Source organism: Drosophila kikkawai, chromosome 3R (genome assembly GCF_030179895.1).
Source record: "Drosophila kikkawai strain 14028-0561.14 chromosome 3R, DkikHiC1v2, whole genome shotgun sequence".
Taxonomy (NCBI): domain Eukaryota; kingdom Metazoa; phylum Arthropoda; class Insecta; order Diptera; family Drosophilidae; genus Drosophila; species Drosophila kikkawai.
The window spans coordinates 17,468,798-17,494,122 of NC_091731.1; the positions used below are offsets into that span (position 1 = coordinate 17,468,798).

Below are 25,325 nucleotides of genomic sequence, written 5' to 3' on the forward strand. Positions count from 1 at the left end.
GACTTTTTTGGGTCGTTCGGCGGAAAATATCGGCTAATTATTGCGATACTTCAAGGAAATACCTAGAATACCTAGCTCAAAACAGCTATTGAACGTTGATTCTGCCTTCAATATCGATAAGTAACTAAGGCTAGTGTGAATGGGCTATTAAAACCCTAATACAAAGTGACACGCCGATAACAGAGTATTGAAATTGACACTATGTACGCGTTTCGATGTGACTGCTCCAAATTCGCGTTGTTCCACAAAAGCAGTCATTTTTCAACGCGTCTTGTTACAAATAGTTTTTAATTAAGTTCAACGTAGGATTTTTTCAGCAGACAACCAAGGCAAATGCGAGAACTCTAGGATAGCCAGTAAGTACGGCGGATAATTGACCTTCAAGAAAGCCAACTAATTCGAGCATCGCGCTTGCCGCCGTGTTCGTGCGTCTGTGTGCGTGCGAAGAAAATTAATTTTGCACGCGTAGCGAAAGCGGTTCCCAGTCGCCATGGACGTGTCCCAGCCACCGCCGCAGCTGCTGACGGCGCCATCAGCGCTAGCCACCAACTTTACATCGCTGCCGCCGCCATCGATGGGCGGCCAGCATTACAGGCACTACCATCCGCATCATGGCTCCAACAAACACGGGTACAACCAGTTCAAGCCTTTCATGCCGGGCGGCTTCCAGAGACCGTTCGGCATGTCCCAAGACGACTTTGATGGCAAGCGGCTGCGAAAGAGTGTGATGCGAAAGACTGTGGACTACAATGCGTCTATTATCAAGGCGCTGGAGGTAAATATACTCTATTGAATTCCATATCTATGGATCTCAGACTTCGGGTGGTTTATAAAGAGTCTGGAATTTACATTTTGCCAAAGAAAACTGTGCTAACGATTGCCAACGAATTAAAATGGGTTAAGGATTCATCTCATAAAATCCCAAAACTCATTTAGAATTTAATATTTTTTAAATTATATATCTTGTTAAAAACTTGTTTTCCAAAAAATTTTTAATAAGACTATCTTTTTTCTTTGCCTCACAGAATCGACTGTGGCAACGTGATCATCGGGATCGATTGGCTTTGCAGCCGGACAGTATCTACGTGCCGCATATGCTGCCACCATCCAGTTACCTGGATAATCCCTCAAATGCGGTGACGACAAGATTTGTGAAAACGGCCACCAACAAAATGCGCTGTCCCATTTTTACGCTGGCCTGGACACCGGAAGGCAGACGTCTGGTTACCGGGGCTAGCTCGGGCGAATTTACGCTATGGAACGGGCTGACCTTCAATTTTGAGACCATTCTGCAGGTTGGTGTCACACCCAGAAGCATAACAAATATAATCGAGGCTAATATACTGCCAATATATAATAATCCTAGGCCCACGACATTTCGGTGCGGACCATGGTGTGGTCACACAACGACAGCTGGATGGTGACCGGGGATCACGGCGGCTATGTTAAGTACTGGCAATCCAACATGAACAACGTGAAGATGTACCAGGCGCACAAGGAGGCGATTAGGGGAATAAGGTATAGCCATTTAATTGTAATTGTCGCCTGTATTTACCATTTTGTAGCAGCTGGCCAAATAAGTCAGAGAAAATGCTGTAGCCAGAACCGCGTTCGTTACCTAGTTTCCGTAGCTGTTCGGGTCGCCTGGGTGTTATTGTTTGCATTATCTATCAGCGTAGAGTGGATCCGGTTTCCTTTCAGGGCTGTTGCAATTAAATATATATCAATAAAGCCGTCAATTTCAGCAACATGCCAAATCAGAGCTTAGTTTCTCCTTCTAGCCACCACTTGGCTTATAGAGTTGAACAGGTCCACTAAAACACCTATCGTTGTAAGCCTCGAACTCTTCCCTGTGATCTGTGATCTGTCATCTGTGATAGCAATTAAATGAAATTAAGTAAAAAAAAGACTGAAATGCAAAAGACCACAATAAAAGCAACTGACTGAGATTAAAAAAAAGAAACGTTTGCACAATTTTATTTCCGCGGCGCCACAAACATCAACAGAAATATGATAATAAAAATGCAAACCTTGCACCTTGTTGGTTCTCAAATTCGGGGGTTTAAGTGTTTTCTTTCTCAAAAGCCTCAAGGCGATCAATCTATGGGCATATTCATCTGGCGAGAGTATCTCCAAGTATTTCCATCGACAGAAAAGTACACAAGTCACCGGGAAGAACTTCAATGTCGTTAAATAAATAAAATTGAGCGTTTATGCTGACACTGCGATCAACAGAATATTGTTTCAACTAATTAAAATATCCCTTAATTTTATTTTATAAATCATTCAGTGAGTAGCTAAGATTTAGTTCACTTTTTTACTTTACATTTCAAAATAAGGATATAAATTGTACAAACGCAACTTATAAATAATAGTTGGTATTAAAACTGGGTTTACAAAACGTCGTTTTCAACAACATTAACTCTATTTTATTTCTCTTTATCGCTGAACATCATCCATTTTCATAATCACCGTCGCAACTCGTGTTTTGTTACGTATTTCTAAACATTCTCCAATGCAATCCAAACCAAACGCAGTTTTAGTCCGACGGACAGCAAATTCGTCAGCGGCAGCGACGACGGAACCCTAAGGATCTGGGACTTTATGCGCTGCCAGGAGGAGCGAGTGCTGCGGGGTAAGTGCCGGATACTGAGTAGCCCCTTCAGCTAACTAACTATGTTCTCATTAAAGGACACGGAGCAGACGTAAAGTGTGTGCACTGGCATCCGCACAAGGGAATGATCGTGAGCGGCAGCAAGGATAACCAGCAGCCCATCAAGATCTGGGATCCCAAAAGCGGCATTGCCTTGGCTACACTGTAAGTATAAAATGTTGCTTTAAATTCTTCATGGATTAAATTCAAGTTGATGTCATATTTATTTCAGGCATGCCCACAAATCTACTGTGATGGATCTGAAATGGAATGACAACGGCAACTGGTTGGTCACCGCCTCCAGAGACCATTTACTGAAGCTCTTCGATATCCGCAATCTGCGGGAAGAGGTTCAGGTGTTTAGGGGCCACAAAAAGGAGGCCAGCTCAGTGTCGTGGCATCCCATACACGAGGGTCTCTTTTGCTCCGGCGGCTCTGATGGTTCTATTCTGTTCTGGAACGTTGGGTGGGTATTAAGGCTATAAATACTGGCTGAAACTTTTATTTTTATTTCGTATATTTCTCTCTAAGAACGGATAAGGAGATTGGCTGCGTGGAAACTGCGCATGACAGCATTGTATGGACTTTGGCCTGGCATCCGCTGGGTCACATACTTTGCTCGGGCTCCAACGATCACACCATCAAGTTCTGGACGAGAAACCGGCCGGGAGATCTGATGAGGGACAAATACAATCTGAACACGTTGCCCGCCAGTTTGGCTGCGCTGGACGAGTGTGAATACGGTGGGTTTTAGCAGTTTATTTGATATTTCAGTTAGATTAATAACGATTTCATTGCAGATGACGCCGTTATCCCCGGCATGGGACCCGAGGACAGGGTCGAGTTCACCGAAAGCTTGACCGCTGACAAGGGCTTCATTCCCGGCCTGGATTTGGATCCGAGTCGAGCCTTGAGCGATCGTGATCGAGAGAAGAAGGTGCCCTACAGCAAGCCCATTCCACGCAACTTCCAGGTGAACTGGGCGGGTCCCCGGCGAGCGGACGACCCCAGCGTGCTTAGCATCCACGAGGAGCTGGCCGCCCGCGAGGCCAAGGACTCGACGAGTGGTCTGAACCACCAGCAGATTAGCGAGAACACAATGGAGGGCATCGTGGCCAGTGGCATGCTTAATGGCCTGGATCCGCAGACAATAGTCGGCGTCTTAGTCTATAATCGTTTCATACGCGTCCATCCAGACTCTCGACTGATGGCAGCTATACGCCAGGGCGCAGAGTTCCTCAACAAGTATATAGATGCCGGCAAGCTGGAGGAGCTGAACGATGTGGTGCCAGTGCCGGATCGGTCCCGATCCGTTTCCCCAACGGTGGAGGCCCGTGGTGATGGCATTTCCCCGCCTGCCAAGAAATCGCGATTTGAGCCACGACAGCACAATGCCCAATTGGTCAGTGTCCGGGAGATGCTGCTGCTTAAGAAACCCTTCGTGTCCTCGTTGGTAGCTCTCAAGGCTCAGCAGCCCAACACAGAGTTTGTGGATGAGCAGGTGCCGCCGGAGCAAAGGGAGCGGGAGAGGGAAAGGGAACGGGAGAGAGAGCACGACAGAACGGAGTCACGGGACCGCGACAGAGAACAGCCTGGGGGTGGCAGACCCAATCCTTGGGCTTCCAATGCGCCCTGGCCAAATAATGGCAATGGCTCTAATGGCTTTAACAACAATAACTCGGATAACTTCAACGATCGGGATCGGGAATTCCAGAAGGGTGGAAATAATGGTGGCCAGCGTCGACGGCGTGGCAATAATAATTCCGCTTCCGCTTCCGCTTCTGGTGGAGGCGGAGGTGGAGGAGGCGGCGTTGGCATTGGCGGCAGGAATCGAGGGCGTAACAACAACAGGCGATACTGATTCATATGGCATCTTCTAACACTTCCTGTCCCCGCCGATCACCTGTCTTTCGAAATGCATAAAAGGATTTATATCAAAATCTAAGAAAACCCGATCGTAAATAGTAAACAAAAAGATTGTATAATTTTGCTTAAGAAATATTTTCTTTTAAGAAAAAACTTATAGAAATCTGAAATTTGATTATTTGTTTGATTCACAGACCCTTAAGGGGAAGGGTCTACATTTTTGGAGACAACTTTGCTCATTTTATTTCTCAAACTCCTTAATAATTATGCTAATGAATACATTATACTTTAGGCAGCCAGTGAGTTGCGGCGCTTGCTGCTGCTGCTGCTGCCGTGTCTATCCTCGTCATTGGAGTCCGCTGGTGGCAGTTGTACGTCTATGTGATTCCCGTGGCTATTGTGACTATCCCTGCGCGTCTGCCGTCGAAAGTTTTGCTTAATCTCGCGCTCCTCTTCGCGCATTCGGTCCTTCGTGGCCTGCTCGATGGTTCGCTGTATTTTCTCAGCAGAAGCCACCAGCTTGTCCGCCTCCAGTTTCACATCTTTCGATGATGTGCGGCTGCGACTGCGATTGCGGTTTCGACTGCGACTGCGATGCCGGCTGCTGTGGTTCTCGCGGCGTGTACTAGAGTACCTGCGGGAGTGAGAACGTGATCGAGAGCGCGATCGGGAGTAACTGATCGATCGAGAACGGCGAGTGGAGGCTAGCTTTCGGTTTTTACGCTGTGAAGGTGTCTTGCTGCGGCTCCGCGAATGAGATCGACTGTGGCTGCGTCTGGAAGGGTAATTCCGATTAAATCATGTTATATTTCTTATATTTCTTGCTATCACTACCTCGATCGTGATGAGTACGACGATTTTCGATAGTGAGAGCGACTGCGGCTCCGACTGCGCGACTGAGAGCGCCTGGAACGACAAACAATACTAAAATATAAAACACTCGCCAATCCATTCTATAGCCACGCATTACTTACCGGCGACCCCTAGAGCGGCTCCGGCTTCTAGAGTATGATGAGTTGGAACGTGAACGATTCCTAGAATTGAAAGGTAATAATCAACATTTGTGTTTTCCATAAACAAACCAAATCTTACCTGCCACGCGTTGACTTGTGATGGTAGCCATTATCCTCCTCGTCGGTGTAGCGATCGTTGTAACTGTAATACGAATCGAATCGTTTGCGGCTGCCTCGAATTCCGGTGCCGCGACCTCTTCCTCGACCCCGCATTCGTGGAGCGAATCCACGGTAATTGCTGGAGACTGGAAACGGTGCCGGCGGTCGATACAATGCTCCGGGGAAGACACCGGGCATTCCGTAACCGAACATTGAAAGAGACTGCATCCATTCGCTGGCTGCCTCGGCACTGTATGCACCTGCTCCCCCAGGCACTGCGCCAGCCGCTATGGCGGCAACAGCTTTGAGGGGATTCAAAGTTTCGGTTTTGGGGTCCTCAGAACGTTTTGAGCCTGTGACGCCGTTGCTCGCCTTGTGCCTTTTGGTGGACGCCGCATCCTCATCACTGCTGGCATCTAAAGGCGCCGAGCTTTTCTTGGACTTGCTCTTCAGAAGACCCATGAGGGGAGTATTGCTCTTGATGTCCTGAACGATTTTGCGCTGATCACAAACGAGTTTCTCTGTGGCAGCCTTATACTTTTCCACCAGACGACCACGTTGGATGTCCTTGGCGTCATCTTGCTTCGCCCTACGGTTCTTGTCTTTTTGTTTTAGCTGAGAAGGAAGAAGCAATTTACACTTACTTAAATAATTGTACGATAAGTTTAAATGGGAAGCAGCTTCTTGCATTAGTATAAACGAGACGAAGCTGAGATACCCTTTGACTTGTGCTTTGGCACTATTTTTCTTTTAAATATTTTCCAAATTTTTCAGTTTTGGTTATATCAAAGGCATAATATGTATAATTGAATCAGAAAAATAACCTTACCTGTATCCGCTCGAATAGCTTCTCTAGGGTACGAATGCTCTCGAGCTTGCGTTGGGCTATCATCAGCTTGCGCTCCTCGACGCGTATCTTTTGCGATATCTCAACCTGGCCGCGCTCCTGGATTTTTTTCAGATGCTTTTCTTTTCGCTTTTCCTCACGTTCACGTTGTTTTTCCGCTTCAGCTAATTTCAATTCTTCTTGCTTTTGCCTGTAATTTTTGTTTGCAATGTTGCGTTTTGTTTTGTTTTGCATTTGATTTTGTATTTGTTATTATGCATAATAAATATTTGTTAACTGTTCGTCTAGAAGATACAGAGAACGGTTGGCTAAAAGGCTCGCCTCGCCAGGTGGTGGGAAGCATATGATAAATATAAATTTAAGATGTGAGGGCATGGAAAACAGTATACAATAAAAATGAATTCGATATAAACAAAGACAAACTATGCTGGAGTGTTGAGCAATAATGTCCAACATTCCTTCATTTTTTGTCATAAATCGTAATTGTTCACTGTTCCCACATTCAAACCTAAAGCTATTTTCAAACCTTTCGCGTTCCAACTGTTCGGCTTTTTGCTTCTTTAACTTTTCCCGTTCCTCGTCCTCTGCCTGAGCTTTGGCGATGCACTTCTTTCGCATGCGTTCTCGTCGCTGCACGTGCGAGTCGCTGAGATGCTTTTGCTTGTCAAAGTTGACGCATATGTTAATGGCCTGGGTTTTGTCAACGAACTTCCGGACGAGCTTAGTGCCCCTAAACTCGTCCATGGCTCGTACAAAGCTGGAGTATTCCTCGAATTGGACATATCTGTAATAGTAATTTAAATATAAATGAAAACCTGTTTGAAGATATATGTACATAGTTTCGCCGAGAACTCACGCTTCAAAGAGAACATCCTGCTCGAAGCTAAAAGTTCGCATGCCATTAATATCCGCTTGCATGCTCTTCCGATAGGGATCACAGATAGGTATATCCACGGCGCGAACACGTCCAAACTTCTCAAATATGCGCTTGAAGATGCTCTCGCTTGGCTTGACCTGCTCCTCGTGCTCCGTGTGCCGGGGACAAAACCAACGCATAGGCAAGTGACTTAGGTGAATGGTGTCCGGCCTTTCGCCAGCCTTCATTTCGTCCATATTCCGGGCATCTCGAAAATACGAGTCCCAGTCGTGTCGCGTGGGAAACTCATCTTTCGATTCGGTGCAGCGCACCCGGAATGATTCACTGAAGCCGGTGATGCGCAGGGAGACGCCATCCAGGCGTTGGATGGCCAATCGAAGGCGTTTGCGGTCATCCAGTTCCGCTTCCAGGCGTATGGTGTTAACTGTGCTCTTGGAAACCTGTTTGTAGAATGTAGAAATCGGAGAAGCAATAGTTTCGAAGAATGTATCATATAAAATATGGAGATAGGGCTTCATGTATAACACACCTTTAGAAGCAGAAACTTGTCCGGCTTGAGCTCGACGCCCAGCTTGTCCATTATCTCCAGATTGGACACGGATTTGCCGGACTTGATCGTCGGCAGCGATACGGAGATTTGCATTTTGGCCACCGGCTTGAGGTACAAGCTGTGTGGCAGGTAAAGCGGAGTGCAATCGGACACATTTTCTATGCTCTGAATGTTGATCATTTGTTAAAGGTGTGGTTGGTTTGTTTATTCGGGTTTAACAATGTAATGGAGGGCAAAATACAGAAAGTAATAATGTGTTTCTTTTATCAAATATACAAACTTAAACTACGGCTATAGGATAAAACCTCAAAGAACGCCCAAAAATATGAAAAAGAACTGAAATGCCGCCCGTGACCCTTTCATTGGATAGGTATTATGTGTGTGTTGGTGAGCGAGGGGAAATTCTGTACGCGTCTGTCTGAGTATGCGAGGGTTTGGTGGGTCGCCTTAACCTTTAATCTCTGCTAATACTACTTAAGTGTAATAAATGCTTTGACTTTTTATGAATGGATGCTGCGCTAATTGCTAAAAAAGAAAACTTCTGCGGATTAATATATATATTTTTTTTTGCACTTTTCGCTAAAGATGCGCGACTTTCGATAGGTTTTCTAACAGAACTACGGTAGAGATGGACCAATGACAAAATTGTGTAATGTGATTTGGTGTAGTTTATCGCCAGTTTACTAAATATATTTATGGACTTACTATATCGAAATTTAAGTTTCCAAATATTTTAAGTAATTTAGTCTTTTTGACTTTTTTCAGATTTTTTTTGATTTTAAAAAGACATTTGTGTGGGTTATTTATTAAACAGGAAAATAGGAAATACAAACTATTTGTTTTTCAGTTGGACAGACCTGTTTCCAAACCAAATCCATTAAAAATGTTATTCAACTACTCCTAGTGTCTACTTTAACCGTCCATTTAAAATACTAAAAATATATAATATTGTTTTGGTTTGAAATAAAAGATCGTAATAAAGATTCAAAATTAAGCTACCGAAGGTTGTAGCTTGACGTCATAAGAAAAACACAAACTAACTCCAAAATAATTAAAATTAAAATTGCGGGAAGTTGTAAAAGTCACAGTTTTAAGACCACCACGGCTCGCCTCTAGCTCCGTCATCGTTATCGATTTGAAAAACTGTTGTCATTCTCACATCGCGAGGCAAAAGCAAAGGCAAAAACGAAGTGCGTTATTTCATTTTTATACCATTTAATTTAATTAGAAATCTAAGAAAAGCTACAATATGCGCGGGTGAAATTCTGTGACTCCAAACACCCAAACGGCGCCCGTGCCCGCTACGTGTAAATGGCGTAAAACTGACGTGAAATAAAAACTGCCAACAACAACAAGCAGCATAAAACAGAAGGCATAAGCAAGCAGCCCCCAACAATAACAACAACAACACCCACAGCAGCAGCAACAACAACGCAATTGTGATAGACAAAGAAATAGACTAAGAAGGGAAGCAAGCAGCGAAAAAGCACGGAAAATATAAAAGAAACGACGCGAAAAAGGCAAGCTGGCTGAATTTAAATGGAAAATATTGATGGACATCTAAGACTAAGGAAGCGCTAGTAAATGGTTTTTACACACTTGCACATTTGATACGCAACGAAAATAGCTTTTAAAGTAATAAGTAATAAGCAGGCGGAAAAAGAAGCAGCAGCAGAAGCAGAGCCATACAAAATAAATAAGAAAAGCGTGGAAGGCAATAAGGGAAATAAAACAACACACACAGACACGCTGGCGTTGAAAGAGAGGGAGCAGAAGACGAGCAAAAATAAAGAGGAAGAGTCTGTGCAATTGCCGTTGTTGTTGCTGTTGCTCACAAATAAAAACACACAAGCACAAGCACACTCACACAAATACAGCCACAGCTGATGTAAAATAATTTGCAGCGCTTGTGTTAGTGCCCGTTTACAATTGATTAAAACCAAAACACACAGACGCGCAGACAACAATAACACTTACACAGCACACACTGGCGTACCATTGTGAAAATTGATTAAAGATTATAAGGTGAGTGTGAATGTGAGTGGGGCATGGTTTTAATTAACCGTTAGTTATAGTTTAATGCACACCCATACCAGCGCACACATGATGACGCCCTTTTACTGCATAAATTTTTCCCAATTCCCAGCCCGCCTCCCCCTTTTGACAACACGCTATACCAAATGCAGCTACACCTGCTGCCATTTTCTTTTTTCGAACGTCAGCAACCCTCGCGCATTGTTGTTGTGGTGTGCACCAGTTTGAGCCAAATTGCAATTAATTGCCATAATTTACATATTTTACAAGAATATCATTGTATCTGTGAGCTTTTTATAGTTAATTTCAAGAAAGTGTGCAAAAGAAGAAAGCAAATAACACAAGAGTGGAAGCCAAAACAACTCAACAACAGCTGAGTGTGTGAGTGAGATGCAGTCAGACTTGGAGAAAGACAGAGTGAGAAGGAGAAAAGAAGCAGTTGTGAAAATGGAAATGAGGAAATGAGTTGCAGCTCAATTTTGATTATCGAATTTCGATATTGCAACGGAAAACAGCTGATCGTACGTTTTCTAGTTTTTTAATGGTTTGAAATGGTTATAACAATTTTAATTTCATTTACATATGTACATATGTATGTACTCATGACCATACTACATATGTATGCAGACCTCAAATCATGGTGACATTTCTCAAAATTGTAATTAGTTTTCCCTCCCTTTGTCCTTCTCTCTCTCTTAGGTCTTTTTTTCCTTTTCTTAGCATGTGAAAGTGTTTTGTTTTTGTGCTGTGGCCCCCCCAACGGCGAAAAGAGGCTGATAAACTCTGACAGTAACAGAATCAGCGCTGCCGACACTTTGTAATCATCTGAAACAGGAGAGGAGTTCACTTCGCTTTGCGTTGGTTCAGGGTTTCTTCTTTTCCTTCTTTTACTTCAAGCTCAGTATAAGTCGTCTGAACAGCCATGACGTCACCGTTGAAACAAAGATCCCCTAATTTTTTACTAAAATAAATACATTATATTTCAAAATTCCGAATTAAGAGTTTTTAACCGAAAATATCTACTAATATCTATTGAATTATCGGAGTTCACCCTCCTCCCCGCACACCTCGTTCGGAGATCACGGCTATTAAACAGGTATACTAGATTTATTCGGGTAATCCAAAGCCGAACCATTGATAAGACCATATCAGTTATGGGGCTTGATTGCTCATTCAGGTAATGTAGCCTGTGACTGACGTGCCAGAGATTATTGCACTTTGGGATGTCATCGATGATTAAGCGGCCAGCAGTAATTGCTTTGTGTCTCTTAGCTCCACCGGGCTATTTCATCAGTTTATTAAAGAGTAGTTGACGAATTCTTCTTTACTGTTATATGTATGTATACTCTTCTGTGCTAATCGTTTCTGGTATACATACATATGTATGTAAATGAAATATACAACGGTGTACTATTCTACGTATTCAATAAAGATGGAAAATTTTGAGAAATTCCATTGCCTTGAACATTTACAAGTCTTCGTTTAATAATATGATGAAATTCGCTTAGGTAAAAAAGAAGGATCGCCCAGTCAGGTAAAGCGAATGTGAGGTGTCCGACTTTTAGCGGAAAGTAGCTTTTAACAAAATAAAATCCGTCTCTTAAGAAATTACAAATGTATGTGAATACATACATATGTACATATAGATACATATATTTTTGCTACCTTTTATGAGTTGGGTTTCCACTTTATTAGCTTGTTTCCCGCTATAACGCAGCAACACTGCTGCGGTAACGTCGCAGTCGACGTCGGAGTTGGCATTGGACACATGCGCAGCAGGAGCTGCGTCTACCTCCCTCGCTCCATCCCACTCCCACACACGTTGAGCAGGTACGATCGGCGCACACGTGCGGCGCTCTCTCGCCCGCTCACGGTATCTCTTCGCTTCTCCGCAGTTCGCTTTGCTCATTTGTTTTCGATCCGCCCGCTAGTCTAGACTTGTTTAATAAAGGTGCGTTGATAACACGTCCCACGTTGATGTTGATGTTGTTGTTTACTGCCCTGCAAAAATAGAATTAAGTAAAGTTAAGTGCGCGTGTGCTAAGTGCGATCCCATTCTCCTTCCGTTTTTCCGCTTTTCCTGTAATGTGCGTCTTATCGCCAAAACCGAAAGCCGTCTGCTAGACGTAAACTGTAAACAAAATTATAAAAATAAAATTGAATAAGCGTCTGTGCATATGGTCACCCGTCCGCTTGCTTCGCTATTTTTTATTGCGACTCGGAAATGGCCCAGTTAGTCATTAACATTTGAACCTGTACCCCCACCCGCCCAGTCGGCTACCGCTTTTTGTCTCCCGCGAGAGCAGCGTCGCGTTGTCTAACAGCTGTTTGTTGGATCTGAAGAGAGCGCCACAAAGAGTCCAAAAGCGTAAATATACAAAGCTGAGCTAGTAATTCATAATAATTATGAAACATGCGGGTGTTCAATAGTTGCACGCGTTGGATTAGATTAAAATGACAATTTCAGGAATTCTATTACTCCTTACTAGACATATACGCCGCCGCGCCACGCCGCCGCCGCCGCCGATTTTTGCCTTATTTGACGCGCCGCCGCCAAATTATGAAAATAACGGCGCGCCGCGGCGCGCCGCTGGTGCGGCATCGGCGCAGCTTCAGCGCGGCCTTCAGTGTCATTGTTCTTTATAAAACTTAAAAAAAAATAAATAACTCATTAAAATGGCCTTTTTGCCTTATTTGACGCGCCGCCGCCGCCGGTTCTTTCTGACTACTACGCCGCCGCCGCCGAGTCATTTTGACCTCTACGCCGCCGCCGATGCCTTTAACCATCGGCGTAAACCTCTACTCCTTACCGATAATAATAATTAATATTAAAATTAATCGTCACAAAGTTTGATATGAATTGCCTTGCTTTGGTCACACATTTACCTCCTTTGTCTTGTATCTTTCAGCTTTATCATACACAAACACACACACACAACCGATTACAAGTGGCAGCACCCCAAGAACGACCGCAAGTAAAAGCAGACGTACAGATGAGGGAACACTATTAAGTCCTTCTAAAGCACTGCCAAACCATAAGTGAGACGACAGGAGCAAGAAAAGGAGGAGGAGTGGAAGTGGCAGTGGGAGCGGGAGCGGGTGCATCCCCTCCAGAAATCGGGAGCCAAGTCGAGAAGCTAGAGGCGTCACCAAAAAGGCTCCATGATGCTGTACGTGTTCCATGTGGATGTCGGCCGCATGCTGAGCTTCGACATGAACGTGGCCCTGCAATCGGTGGAGAACCTAAAGGAGACGATCCAGAAGCTGCACGGCATCCCCTCCGCCAATATAGTGCTGCTGGTAAGCGGCGGCGAGATGTTAACGCACTCCACCCAAGTGTCATGCTACTCGGCGGGCACCGACACGAATCCCATCTACATGTTCCTCACGGGCGATGAGCGTCCGGCGCCTACGATATCCAACACGGATGCAGATGCCGAGCTGCGTCGCCAGGTGGAGGAAAGCCACCGCCTGCCGCCTGCTCTGGAAACAGTGCGTCAGCGTTCGCAATTGGCGCAGCATATGCGTGAGCTGGCCAGAAAGGAAGAGGCGCTTTGCGAGCGATTGGTCCATGAGCAGCACCTCCAACAGCAGGGCTGGTCAGCTGTAGTGGCCAATATGGAGGATCTGACGAATGAGTTCCGTGAGCGCTTCCATAACTTTTGCTTTTCCTTCGATCGGCATCTTCAGAAGCGAGACCAACAGCTAGAGCTGTTGCGCAACTTTGCCGATGATCTCAAGCAGCTGGGCAGGATACCTATACTCCCGGCTCTCATGTCTCTGGCAGAGGCTGATTTCCATGGCTTTGACGAGTTGCTGGACAACGATGATGTCTTTTCCGCCCAGCAGCAGCAGCAGGGGCAGCAACAACAACAGCAGCTGATGCCGGAACAACCGGCAGGAAGCGGTCTATCCGAATCCTCACAGGCGGATTCGCCCAACAAGAAACTCAAGATGGGCGATGATGAAGCGGAGACTGGTGAGCAGCAGCAGGAGCGCGTTTCCCAAACTTCGACCAGCAGCAGTTCGTTGGCGCGTCGCCCCAACCTTAATCTGCTGCAGTGGATTAGCTCGAAAGGCAACCGCAGTGCCTTGCAACTCATGTCCGACGAGTGCATGCAGGGTCTGGACATCTTCAGTGCCGAAATCTACGAGAAGCTCAAGGATGAGGTCAAGCAGATCATCAAGATGGCCAACCAAAGCGATGTCAAAGAGATTAAAGGCCTCGGTGACCGTCTGTGCAAGCTGGAGGAGTTCAAGTTTCGCATCAAGAAGATGGTGAACGATCAGAAGGAACAGGCCCTGGCTCTGCAGCAAAACGAGGCTCGGGCGCAGAATCTTCGCGACAACTCCGTCCTGCCGGACCTCTGCCTGTCGCATCGCTCCCAGCTGCAGGTGATGCTGGAGAATCATACCAAGATCCGAGAGTACTGCCGCTGCATAGCTAACTCAAAGGACGAGCTAGGATGGAATCTGCACACACGTCTGCGGCGGATTGTTTGGATCGAGAATGGAATGAGCGAATTCGATAATCGGCTGCTGTTCAATCATAGGTGTTTGCGGCGTGCAGAGCGCCACATTAGCATCATTGAGCAAATCCACAGGGCACCCAGCACCTATGTGGCTGCCGTGGCGGAAGTGGTGCGCCGCAAGATATTTTCGGATGAGTTTCGTCAGTGGGCCACCCGCCTGTCCGTGGACTTTGACCGCATCCACAGCGAAGAGTTGCGCCGAAGGACGGAATTTAACGCTAGCTTCGAAGGCCACTTCCTTAATATCCTATTCCCCGGCATGGGTGACATGCCGCCCGCCTTTGCGAACGAACATCCCCTGAGCTTTGACACTCGCCTGCCGCCGCTCAGTCGATCGGACATGGAGCTGCTTTCATCGCAGCTACCGGAATTGGCCGGCCAGCTGCAGTTGCCCGATATGAAGCCTGTGATCGAGTTCTTTGTCCTTCGCACCAGCAACCAGCAACAGGATCAGCAGGAGCCGGATCAAGAGCAGGAGCCAGAGCAGGATGGCCCACTGATAGCAGCCCCGCGTTTGGCTGAGCTTCAGGCGCTGGCAACGGCGTCTGACTGTGAGACGGACACGGAAACAGAATTTGAGAAGCTTAGCTCCACGTCGAAGTGTGTGGCTACCTCAACGTCCACCAGTTTGGTGGAGCAGGTTGCTCGTTCCACCGCTACCGAAGAACTGCTTATGCTGAGTGCTGGCACTTTGACGGAGGAGAATGGCGGCAGCTTGCAGGGGATGCGCAACGCCATGGAGGACATGTCCAAGTTGGCGCGGGCCTGCCTCTCTGAAGCTCGCTCCAATTTGAGCGCCTTCCGCAGTGATGCCGCTGGATACCAGGATGAGCTGCAATCCGAGTTGCATCTCATGCAGGACAAGTTTAATGTACTGAGAATGCAGTGCCAGGAGCGCGAGCAGCGATCAAGCGAGCAGCTGGAGCAGATGCGACTGAAGCTGCAGCTGGCAGAGCAGGAGAAACAGGCGGCGGTTACCCAGGCCAGAGAGCAGCTGATCCATGAGCACAAAACAGAGCTGGAGTCGCTGCGGTGCCGCTTTAAGCTGATGACCTCCATGGAGCGTTCGCCGTCGGACAGCAGCCTCGAGAAGTTGGAGCGGCCGACGAGTAGTGCTAGTGTGGCTAGTGCCAATGCCGGCGTGGACATTGATCACCTGCTTACGCAGCAGCGCCAAGAACTCACGGCCCAAAAGGAGCGTGCCATTACCGAGGCCGTAGAGTCGGAGCGATCGCTGTGGCAGTCGCGTCTCCTGCCATTGAACTCTGAATCTGTGATGGCCAATGTCGGCATTCTCAAGGACATGCTGGCGGATAAGGAGCGGCAGCTGGATCAGTTGCGTGAGCAGAACAAGATCCTCACCCAGGAGACGTACCAGCTGAAGACGCGTCTGGAGATGATCACCAACGAGGACGGCAACAGTTGGTTGAAAGAAAAAATTGACTACCTTAATAAGGATAAGTGTCGACTCGAGGAGGAGCTCAGCCAGGAAAAGAACCGGCGCCAGGAGATGGAGACAAGTGTGGCGGCTATGAGGAGGTAAGGACGCACTTAAAAATTAAGATACCAAATGATTAATTTCGTTTCGTTTACACCTAGCTCTGTCTACGATATGAATATGGTGGGTGGTGCCCTGACCCGCTCCAAGTCTAGCGGCACTTCCAGTCACAGGGCCATTGCCCTGGAGGGTTGTGCGCGTGGCGATCTGGTCTTTGTGGTATGGAGCATGCGACATGCCCAATTTATGGTCGTACAGGATTCGCTCACCCTGTATTTCGTCCACGCCGATAGCTTGGCTGGTCTGCAGCTTACTGCTCCGGCCGCAGGGCCTACTCCCGCCGGAGAATCCTCGATGGCTGTGGCAGAACTGAATCAAATCCCGCTGCCCTATTATGCCATTGGACGGGTCATCGACAAGGAGTACTGCCAGGCGCGAAAGGTATACTTTTCTCAATCAAATTTCTCTGACAGCTGCTTAACCCGTGTGTGCGTGCGGCACTTTTTTGCAGGATGACAATCGCTATCGCGTCAGCAGGGGCTCCAAGTTCTATCGCATCAAGCTGGCGCCGTTGCCCTCGCGAAATGCAGCGCGGCGTGAGCGTCTAGAGTGTAAGTAGCCACTCTTTGTAAACTTCCACAAGGGCAAAAAAACAAAATTATCATTTTCTTTTGGTTTTTTAGCCAGCTCCTCTGCCGCCACAACTGCTGCCTCGCCCAGAGATGTCATTGACGCTGCCCCTGGCCACAGCAGCAGCAGCAACAGTAGCGTCTACCAGAGCTTCAAGCAGCGTACTGTGAGCATTACCAGCGTAAATGAGGAGGATGATGAGTCGGCTTCGCTGCTCAGCGAGCGCTGTCGCTACATTAGCGTCAGCGAGGAGGATGAGTTGCATGCTGCCGGAGGAGGCACACTGCCCATGCCAATAGCCAGCGCAGCTCCAACTGTCACTTCACCGTCAGCAGGCACAACATCAATGGCGGCGGCAGGGTCGACGACGACCATTGCAGCGACGGCAGCAACTCAAGCACAGTCTGTGATAACAGAGCAGCCAACGGCATCGAGCAAACTTAAATTGGATCTACTGTTGGCCTCTGCTGATATAATAACACAATCCCCAACACCACAACCACCACAGCAACAGGAACAGGAGTTAAAGCAGCAACACGTTGAAGTGCTGAAGAGTGTGGCGCCTGTGGCTGAAAGAAGTCCAAATCAGGCCATCCGACAGTCGGAGGGTGAGGAACCGGAACCGGAAACCATTTCCATCTATGTGCCGCCCCCCAATCCCCCAGTAACTGCGACAACAACGACAACACCCACTACAAGTGCTACGAGCGTCCTGGCCAGCCTCAGTGTTGAACCAATGCTACCGATGTCCATTATTGGCACCTCGGCAGCCATAAGCGAGGACTCTGATGAGTACCGATCACTGGAGGGCAAGAACGACGATGCCGACCCGGATGACTTCCCCATCTCCGAATAACGGGACTAACGTTTAAATTTTAAAACTACAAGCATACATGCAAACATATACATAAGTGGCGTGTGTATCTCTAGGCTAAATCTCTTTAACTATATGTAGGAACCAGAAAATAGACAACATCCCCAGCAAGTAAGCCACAGGTCGGGCCGCAGCGACATCAGCAACCACACCACTAACAACCACAGCAACAACACCAATGTGAAAGAGTTATATACTTAATAAATCTAAAAGTTTACCAAGTGCAGAATATATGGATATATTCGAAGAAGAAACTAAAAATTGTTCTAATGAATGTAGGATCTATGTCTACAAAATGATATAATCTTATCAAAAGTGAATCGTACACACACACACACACACATACACCAAGACCACAAAACTCTAAGTGAAATAATTTTCAAAATTTTTATTTAAAATAAAAATACATATAGAATGTACTTTAACAAATTTACCTTTTATAATCAAAAACAAATTAACATACATTGATAGTTTTCGGTTAAAATTCATTTGTTCTCTTCATTTGGTGCCAAGAAAAATATATTTCCAAGTCACTTTACTAATTTGGTAGCAAGTAAAAAAATTTCAAAAATGTGAACGAAATTATATATTTTTTATAGAAATTTTTAAAAATGCGTATAACACTCACAGACACACACACCCACCACTACCCCACATAAACACAATCTTTTTGGGGCTCAGCCTGCAAAAAAACACAGTTTTATGCTCAGCTTACGCCACCCCCTCCCCAACCCCCCATCCTCACCACATAAATCCCAAGAAAATCAAAAGGTTCTTTTCTCTCTTTCCCTGTCCCCTGTATCTCTAAGAAATTTTGCTTTTTTGACCTTTCGTGTAAATAAATAAGAACGAATAGTTATATTTACGCCTTTGATTCATAACAAGGAAACACACTTGAAAATTACAAACAACAAAGTAGATATATATACACATTTAATGACAATGCGACAATGAAAAGCTACACTTTTCAGCGCAAATGTAAATAAAATCAAACAAACAAACAACAACAAAAAAACATTAAAAAATACTTTAAACAAGTTAAAAGGAGGAAACGCGTGTAAAACGATAGTGCTTAACAAAAGCGGATCGCAAAAATTGTCAAGCTTACAACACAAAACAAAAACAAATACAAAAAAACAGTGTAAAATCAAAAAAACAAATAAAAAAAATTGTAAAGATTTCAAAACTAGAATTTTGGTTTTTATGGGCTCAGTAAAGGTAATAGCACAATAATTTAGACAAACTTTGCAAGAAAATAAATAAATAATTATTATCAAAATCATCCACTTGGAAAAGCCGGATAAAAAAACGAATTATACCAATCCGCTACAATTTGGACGCTCTTTCACAAGATAAGCTTAAATCTCGATTTTTATAACAGGCGAACCCAAAAAACAGTTGCGATTTTTAATTGATTTCTGTATCTCTAAAAATATCCAATTTTTATATAATACTAGCAGATGCTTCTTGTGACTGTTTAATTTATTTTTGGTTGGCATTTAGTTATAAAAACAGTACAAAATAAGAAAGAACCAGTCAGTTTATTTACTTTATACACGAATAATTTATTAGTTGATTTAAATAAAATAATACATTTATAAATAGAGTATTTAGTAATTATGTGCTTAGGATTATTTATATATACTCTCCTATGAGCTGATATTCAAGGGTGCTACAGGAATCTCAATGAGATCCACTAAAAATTTGTCCAATAGTCTGATGTTATGAATGTTGTCTTCCGTAATTAGCAACATAAAAATAAATAATTGCAAGTTTTGGACACCTTTTTGAATGTATCTCAGAAGCATGAGAATGCTGTCGTCATTTAACTTTGCATAGAACGCGAATATTGTTTTATATACTTGAAATCGAGTCAAATTGCGCTTTGACATGACTCTCGCAAGCAGTTAATAATTATATATATATGTATATAAGCTGCATAATTAATTGCACATTTGTCCAAAAGCAAATTGGCGAAGGGATTTCACATGGATATCTGCTGGGTTTTGGTTAGCGTGATAAATTAGCCTTTTAATTTGTGCTTCGTTGGGCAAGCTTAGGCCCGCACAACCACATAGTTTATATACCTGTACATACTACATATTCGACTAAAAGCCAACGCTGCAGCATCATTCTCCGTTATACAAAAGTGGGCATCTTTAATTTCACATCTATATCTAATTAGTCCAATTTATTTAAGAAGCTAGTGCTTGCTTGTGCTTGTAAATAGTCTATAGACTCTTGTATTTTTTTTACTTCTCTGAATGTCTTGTTGGAAGTGTATTTTAATGAGTATTTTAAACATACAAAAGCTGCACTATCATGATTTTATGAAAAAAGAATATCGGTAACTATTAACAGGTTTTGGCCAATCTTATGGGCATCTTGTAGGTTCAACGCAATTTTGTATAATCAAACACCATTATTCATATACATAAATAAAACAAACCACGACAAACCACATTTTGAGATATTGCTTTGAGAATATTTAAAATCGGAACCGGCCCGACAACAGTCTTTGCCCTAAACGAGAACGATAAACATTATTTTATCCGGTATATATAGATAAAAATATATATTAAGCTTCTCTCGGTGCAAGAGTATCCCCACTTCATCGTAGTCCACTTCGAAGATCCACTTTGCTGCCTCTCATATTATATTTGCTGGCTCCGTAAGCATGTCTGAACCACATCACGCGGAGTCGGAGTCTGTGCACGACTAGTGAATGGCTGTGGTTGCATCCAACGGTTGACTGGCCACCTCGGTTACGACTTTATTAAGCTCCAAAATAATTAGGCGTTAAATATGCTCCAGTTATTAATTTGCCATCACTGTCGCTTCCATCCATCCACCTGGTCCGTTAACTATGCTCCTTCCTCACAATATACCGCATTTTTTTAGCACTATTTTGCGCTTCCGTGCCACGCTAGATCCATGACCCTTTTTGGCCGGGCGAAGCACAATCGTGCCGCTACTGGACTTGGTGAAGGTTGGACTGAAGGCGCTGATTGTGGGCGTACTGCTACTGTAGGGCGGATGGCTGGAGTTTTGCTGGTTTCCGGCAGCCTGCTCGTAGCTTTGTGTCATTAGCTGATGGCACTTGGTGGCCAGGTAGCGGAAAACGGACGCCACATTGATGTCCTCCTTGACGGAGGTGCGTATCAGGCGGCAGTTGAGCAGTTTGGCCAGTGTCTCCACCTCGTCAGCGGTGACCACTGCCTGCTCGATCAAATCGATCTTATTCTGGACAATCACCGTGGGTATTTCATTGCACTCGTTCTCCACCTTGCGTTTCCAGTCCTTGATCGCCTCGAACGAAGCTCGATCTGTAGTGGAGAAGACGAGCACGGAGGCCTGGGCACCCCTATAGTAGGCCTTGGTGATGCAGTCAAATTCCTCCTGTCCGGCAGTATCCCACAGCATAATGCGCACATCCTCGCCGTCGATCTCGATCTGTCGTTCCAAGAAATCCACACCGATTGTCTTTTTGTAGTCCTTGGTGAATATGCCTTTGCAGTAGCGCTGAATCATCGACGATTTGCCCACGCCGCCATTTCCCACAATGACCTGTAAATAAATACAAAGGGGGGTTTAGGGGTTTTGGTTTTCAAAGTTTTCTAAATAAATAATAAAAGAGCTAAGATAACTTTTGAATAGGTTTAATCAACTTTATGAACTAACAAAAATCGGATATTGAATGCATGTAAAAATGTTTATAATTAATTTTTGTGTGAAGAAAAGTTTGATTTTTTAAAGTGGCTATTTTCCTTCACAAATTTAAGCGATAAGTAACATTTAAAAAAATATTTTCTCTGGTTTCTATACTTACAAAACGAGTACTGTTTTCAATTAACAATAATCTATAGTCGTGAAATTCAAATAAATTTTTACTTGGCCTTAGACAAAAGACATTTCTAGATACGTATGTTGAATAAAAGCATTTGAAGCAATTCCAGAAAGCTATTAGAAGAGATAGGAAAACCCTAATTGAACTAGAATCTTAATCCGTGCAGTTTCGCCATTAGCATCATCCATGACGAATCCAATTCAGATCTGATCTCTCAGGTGCCAGTGCCATTCACTCGATCCAGTCATTCATCATCATTCCTAATGGAGAAGATGCACGTAGCCGGCTAGGCAACTTACCACTTTAATGGCCAGCTCGATATCATCTTCACGCATGTTGGTGTAGTTGTACTGCGACTGGGAGTGCGACTGCAGAACGGTCGCAGCAGCTCCGCCGGTTGCCGTTTGGATTAGACGCATCTAAGCCGGCAGGTGGGCGCCGACGTTCGCCCAGGTGTGCGTTCCAGCTCTCGCTTTGCCTCCGGTCGGTCAGCTGACTGCAGTAGCAGAGGCACGCGATTTAGGAAACAGGTAGACTGCAGTCAAAAACGCAATTGCGAACTCAGTATCCAAGTAGATTTGGTGTTTTTTTTTGGTAAGTCCACTTTTCCGAAGCTTTTCACTTTCCCCCCGACTTTTGCGTAAGCCTTGCGATTCACTTTCTACGCATTGATTTCACCAAATTCGAACTGTGGAACAGAAAAAGAAAAACCAACTCTTCAGCGACATCTCAGACTTAGGATACAAATAAATAATACAGTCAAGCCTCGTACAACTCGATCAAACGATAAACATTTTAAGCTAGAAATTTTCCCATCACAGAAGTATTTAAGTATCTTTTCGTATCGTAGTAAATATGTAATTTTAGCTACATATTTCTCTGTTCTACCTACTAATAAATAATTTAAATTTAAATATAATGAAGGAACTGGAAATTTCTATAAAAAACAGCATGATGTCTTTGAATTGGTACTAAGTTTTAAGCGTAACAGGTCATGGGTAAACTGGGTCTAACAAATAAACAAGTTGCCCAAACCTGGCGCTAACTAAGTTTGATGCCAAAATAAATAAATTAAATTAAAAACAAACAAAAATGTTTTCAAATCTACTTTGGATGTTCAAGTTATAGAAGCTTTACTGTAAAAGGTTTTCTTTCATTTTCACATTCACATCAACCGGTTTTCAGCGCAGTTTCTTTTTTTTATGCTTTTTGTGTTTTTCTCATTTTTCCTGACTTGGCCCCGCGGCAGCCGAATGCTGCTTCTAATAAGACGCAACCCAAACACACGCACGGTTACGTTGTCCGACAACAGGTGCTTCCACACACCTCACGCACACGGGTAGAGAGGGACAGGTGGAAGGGGTCTTGCCTCGTATTCTCGGACTTGGTCTTGGGCAGTGGTCGTGGTCAGTGGAAGAGAGCCGTAGATTGGCCAGTGCCTGGCATTAGTATTCGCATTAGCGCGTGCTTATGAATTCTTTGAAAAGTGTTCTAGCCTTTCCACTGTTTACAGTTTCTATCTGCCCTGGTCTCTGCGGTTCCGTGGGCGGCGGCGTGGCCTACGTGGGCTAAGAACTGGCTAGCAGCATGTGGAGTGTTAATATATTTGACCAAACAATGGCGAGACGTTAAATCCAATTGTTCTGCAGATGAGTTATGCGTTTTGTAGGCAAATTAGTTGGTTGATCTCCACGGTTCCAGAAATAGAATGCAAACTGTGGGTTCCCCTTCGATAGTATAATAAAAGTTTAATATCAAAATTTGGGTCAAATTTAAATTTAAACTGGATCGCTATTTAAATTCTTTGAATAAACGTGGGTGTTCAGAATAAAGTAGAAAAGTTTTTGAGTTAAATACTAAGTTCAACAGAATTATTTTTTTATTATTTCTTGAAAATTAATTATCGATCTTTAATTTCTTTTAAAAATGAATTTATATAAAAATAAACTTTTCCGTTCTTATTATTTTTAATCTTTAATTTCTTTTTAAAATGAATTTTGTATTAAAATAAACTTTTCCGTTCTTTTTATGTTTATGACGGCTTAAACAGGAGTTTTTAAGTAAATTTATTTATATCTGAAACATTTTTAAGTTAAAGTCTGAAACAAACAGTTTTGAAAGGGAACATAGAGAATTCATTCTAATTACAATATTCGAAAATGTACTTATTAATACACCCTGAGATCAATTTTATATTTTTTTTTAATTTGTTACCAATGTAGATATTTTTTTTGGCATGGAAGCAAGCATTTTTAGCTTTCATTGACCCAAAAAAAAACAAAACGGTGATCTTTGCTGTCCAAGGTTATACTACACACAAGCAATTAATTAAGTCTCAGCATGATTTCTTCTGATCTTTGGACGAAACCGGCATTCCACACTTTTTAAATTAATCGGAGAGGTAACACCGGATTTGTATTTTTCAATTTCCTGTAATTGCTAATGCCTCGTCTGGCTTGTTCTTAAGTTTCTGTGCTTCTTCCTCTGTATTCTTTTTATACCAGAGTTCAACTTTAACCCGTTCTGGTTCTTCTGGCTTCTTCGTCTACGTTTGAAGAAGGTTCATATGCTATTTTCGTTGTTGTTTTTATGTTTTATTGTTATGATAATTAAGGTTATAGATTTAGTTCAACGGGGCGACAACAAAAACAACAATAATAAGCACAGCTTGACATCAAATGTCAATAGTAAATGTGTGGGATATGTGCAGATATTGTACTTTTGCTGTCAAAATAATACACAAAATTAACTCAAGTGATTTAAAAGAATGGAAAATTTATTTTGATTAGTCAAATATTACTACAAATGTTATTACAAATATTATTACAAATATTACTTTATTATTTGATTTGTATATTTAAATTGAAATTTAGAATTTAAATAAAGAATTTAATAAATTAAAAACTTTAAAAATAGCCATCAACTTAATAAACAAAGACAACTAATTTTCTTTGGTGTACAAACTTTGGATTTTTCCCAGCATTTGTTTACAACTAATCACTTGACCGCTGCTGTATGTACATTTGTATTTGGACGCATCAGATGCTGCACAACCTAATTACAAATATAATGCTCTGCACATCAATTTCAACAGTTGCACAGTGCAATTATTTTGAAATTTGCCCAGAAACTAATAGATCAGCGGCCGTTTCTCCTTCTTGGCCATTGTTGTGGAATGTGGATTCTAACTTGTCCATTTAAGTTCACAACACGAACACACACATGCGCACGCGTGCACCCGATGCACACACAGCCATCAAACAGGCACACACAGACGAAATGGCACTTGTTGCTGCCATGGAAGAGCGAATTTTCCAGGCTTCCAGGGAAAATTATGCAAATGCTGTGCCGCGCTACTTAAATCAATTACGAGCACGGATTTCCCCATTATTTAAATTATGCTTAAACAGAGTCACTCGCGCACTAACGGTACATCGCACAATGTCGCCTGCGCGCTGCTCTCCTTCTACTCCGCCGTTTTTATCTTTGGCCATATTGTTTCATAGCTTGGCTCTTTTACGGCCTTTTTCACTGCTGCGACTGTGCTTTCTGGGTGAGAAATTAACGAAAAGAAGTTGGCGAAACACGAAGCCACGGCTCACATCTCGCACAGCCCGATCTGCAGAAAATCGTAAACACGGCTTAGACGGGTTGATTGTTGCTCGGCAGCTCTTCTGTATGGGCAAACGACAAAGACTAAGATTGAAGCTAAAACAACGGCGACAACGCGTGCGAAGCGCATTAATTAAAAAAAGCCGAGCCAACGAACAAGCAAGCGGAGCTTGGGATCTCGGATTGACCCGTAGTGAAAGTCTAGCCACACACGATATCTTTTTGCCTTGGCTTTTTCCTAGGGCGCCAATTGACGAGCGAAGAGAGGGGAAACGGGAACGCGATTTGTTGAGCCCACCTGTTGATCGACGCGTTTTTTTGGTTTGAATGGGGGATATGAGAGCTGGTAGCAAATCGATTGTTTCGATTGGCTCGATTGCTTAGAGATGGTAC

At 43.9% G+C, this 25,325-nt stretch overlaps 4 protein-coding genes across 12 annotated transcripts; 2 read left to right on the top strand and 2 right to left on the bottom strand.

The window, feature by feature from the left end:
* Positions 1–197: 197 nt before the first annotated feature.
* Wdr33 (WD repeat domain 33) lies at positions 198–4,689 on the top strand. The gene is made up of 9 exons (XM_017181989.3): positions 198–356; positions 448–775; positions 1,026–1,295; positions 1,367–1,518; positions 2,538–2,635; positions 2,692–2,818; positions 2,886–3,119; positions 3,185–3,396; positions 3,454–4,689. The coding sequence occupies exons 2-9, from the start codon at positions 491–493 to the stop codon at positions 4,512–4,514; spliced, it is 2,439 nt and encodes an 812-aa protein (XP_017037478.1). The 5' UTR covers positions 198–356; positions 448–490; the 3' UTR covers positions 4,515–4,689.
* Positions 4,690–4,708: 19 nt separating this feature from the next.
* Xe7 (A-kinase anchor protein 17A) lies at positions 4,709–9,052 on the bottom strand. 7 transcript variants are annotated; one of them, XM_017181985.2, is made up of 9 exons: positions 8,947–9,052; positions 7,885–8,070; positions 7,335–7,795; positions 7,005–7,262; positions 6,461–6,668; positions 5,612–6,246; positions 5,494–5,553; positions 5,354–5,425; positions 4,710–5,294 (listed from the first exon to the last, which is right to left on the bottom strand). In XM_017181985.2, the coding sequence occupies exons 1-9, from the start codon at positions 9,028–9,030 to the stop codon at positions 4,808–4,810; spliced, it is 2,451 nt and encodes an 816-aa protein (XP_017037474.1). In that variant the 5' UTR covers positions 9,031–9,052; the 3' UTR covers positions 4,710–4,807. The 7 variants fall into 7 exon arrangements, with proteins under 7 accessions (XP_070142524.1, XP_017037474.1, XP_017037473.1 ...); XM_017181984.2 differs by having other exon boundaries at positions 5,354–5,443; XM_070286420.1 differs by lacking the exon at positions 8,947–9,052 and adding an exon at positions 8,763–8,798 and having other exon boundaries at positions 5,354–5,443.
* Positions 9,053–9,192: 140 nt separating this feature from the next.
* Positions 9,193–18,334, top strand: Atg17 (autophagy-related 17). Of its 2 annotated transcripts, XM_070286419.1 has the most exons (6): positions 9,193–9,930; positions 10,240–10,460; positions 12,849–16,010; positions 16,071–16,410; positions 16,481–16,580; positions 16,653–18,334. In XM_070286419.1, exons 3-6 carry the CDS (start codon positions 13,102–13,104, stop codon positions 17,453–17,455), a joined length of 4,152 nt encoding a protein of 1,383 aa, XP_070142520.1. In that variant the 5' UTR covers positions 9,193–9,930; positions 10,240–10,460; positions 12,849–13,101; the 3' UTR covers positions 17,456–18,334. The 2 variants fall into 2 exon arrangements, with proteins under 2 accessions (XP_070142520.1, XP_017037471.1); XM_017181982.3 differs by lacking the exon at positions 10,240–10,460.
* A 707-nt stretch (positions 18,335–19,041) lies between these two features.
* Rab23 (RAS oncogene family member Rab23) lies at positions 19,042–25,277 on the bottom strand. 2 transcript variants are annotated; one of them, XM_017181991.3, is made up of 3 exons: positions 25,231–25,277; positions 21,620–22,008; positions 19,042–21,040 (listed from the first exon to the last, which is right to left on the bottom strand). In XM_017181991.3, exons 2-3 carry the CDS (start codon positions 21,737–21,739, stop codon positions 20,351–20,353), a joined length of 810 nt encoding a protein of 269 aa, XP_017037480.1. In that variant the 5' UTR covers positions 21,740–22,008; positions 25,231–25,277; the 3' UTR covers positions 19,042–20,350. The 2 variants fall into 2 exon arrangements, with proteins under 2 accessions (XP_017037480.1, XP_070142527.1); XM_070286426.1 differs by lacking the exon at positions 25,231–25,277 and adding an exon at positions 24,923–24,940.
* Positions 25,278–25,325: the final 48 nt, after the last annotated feature.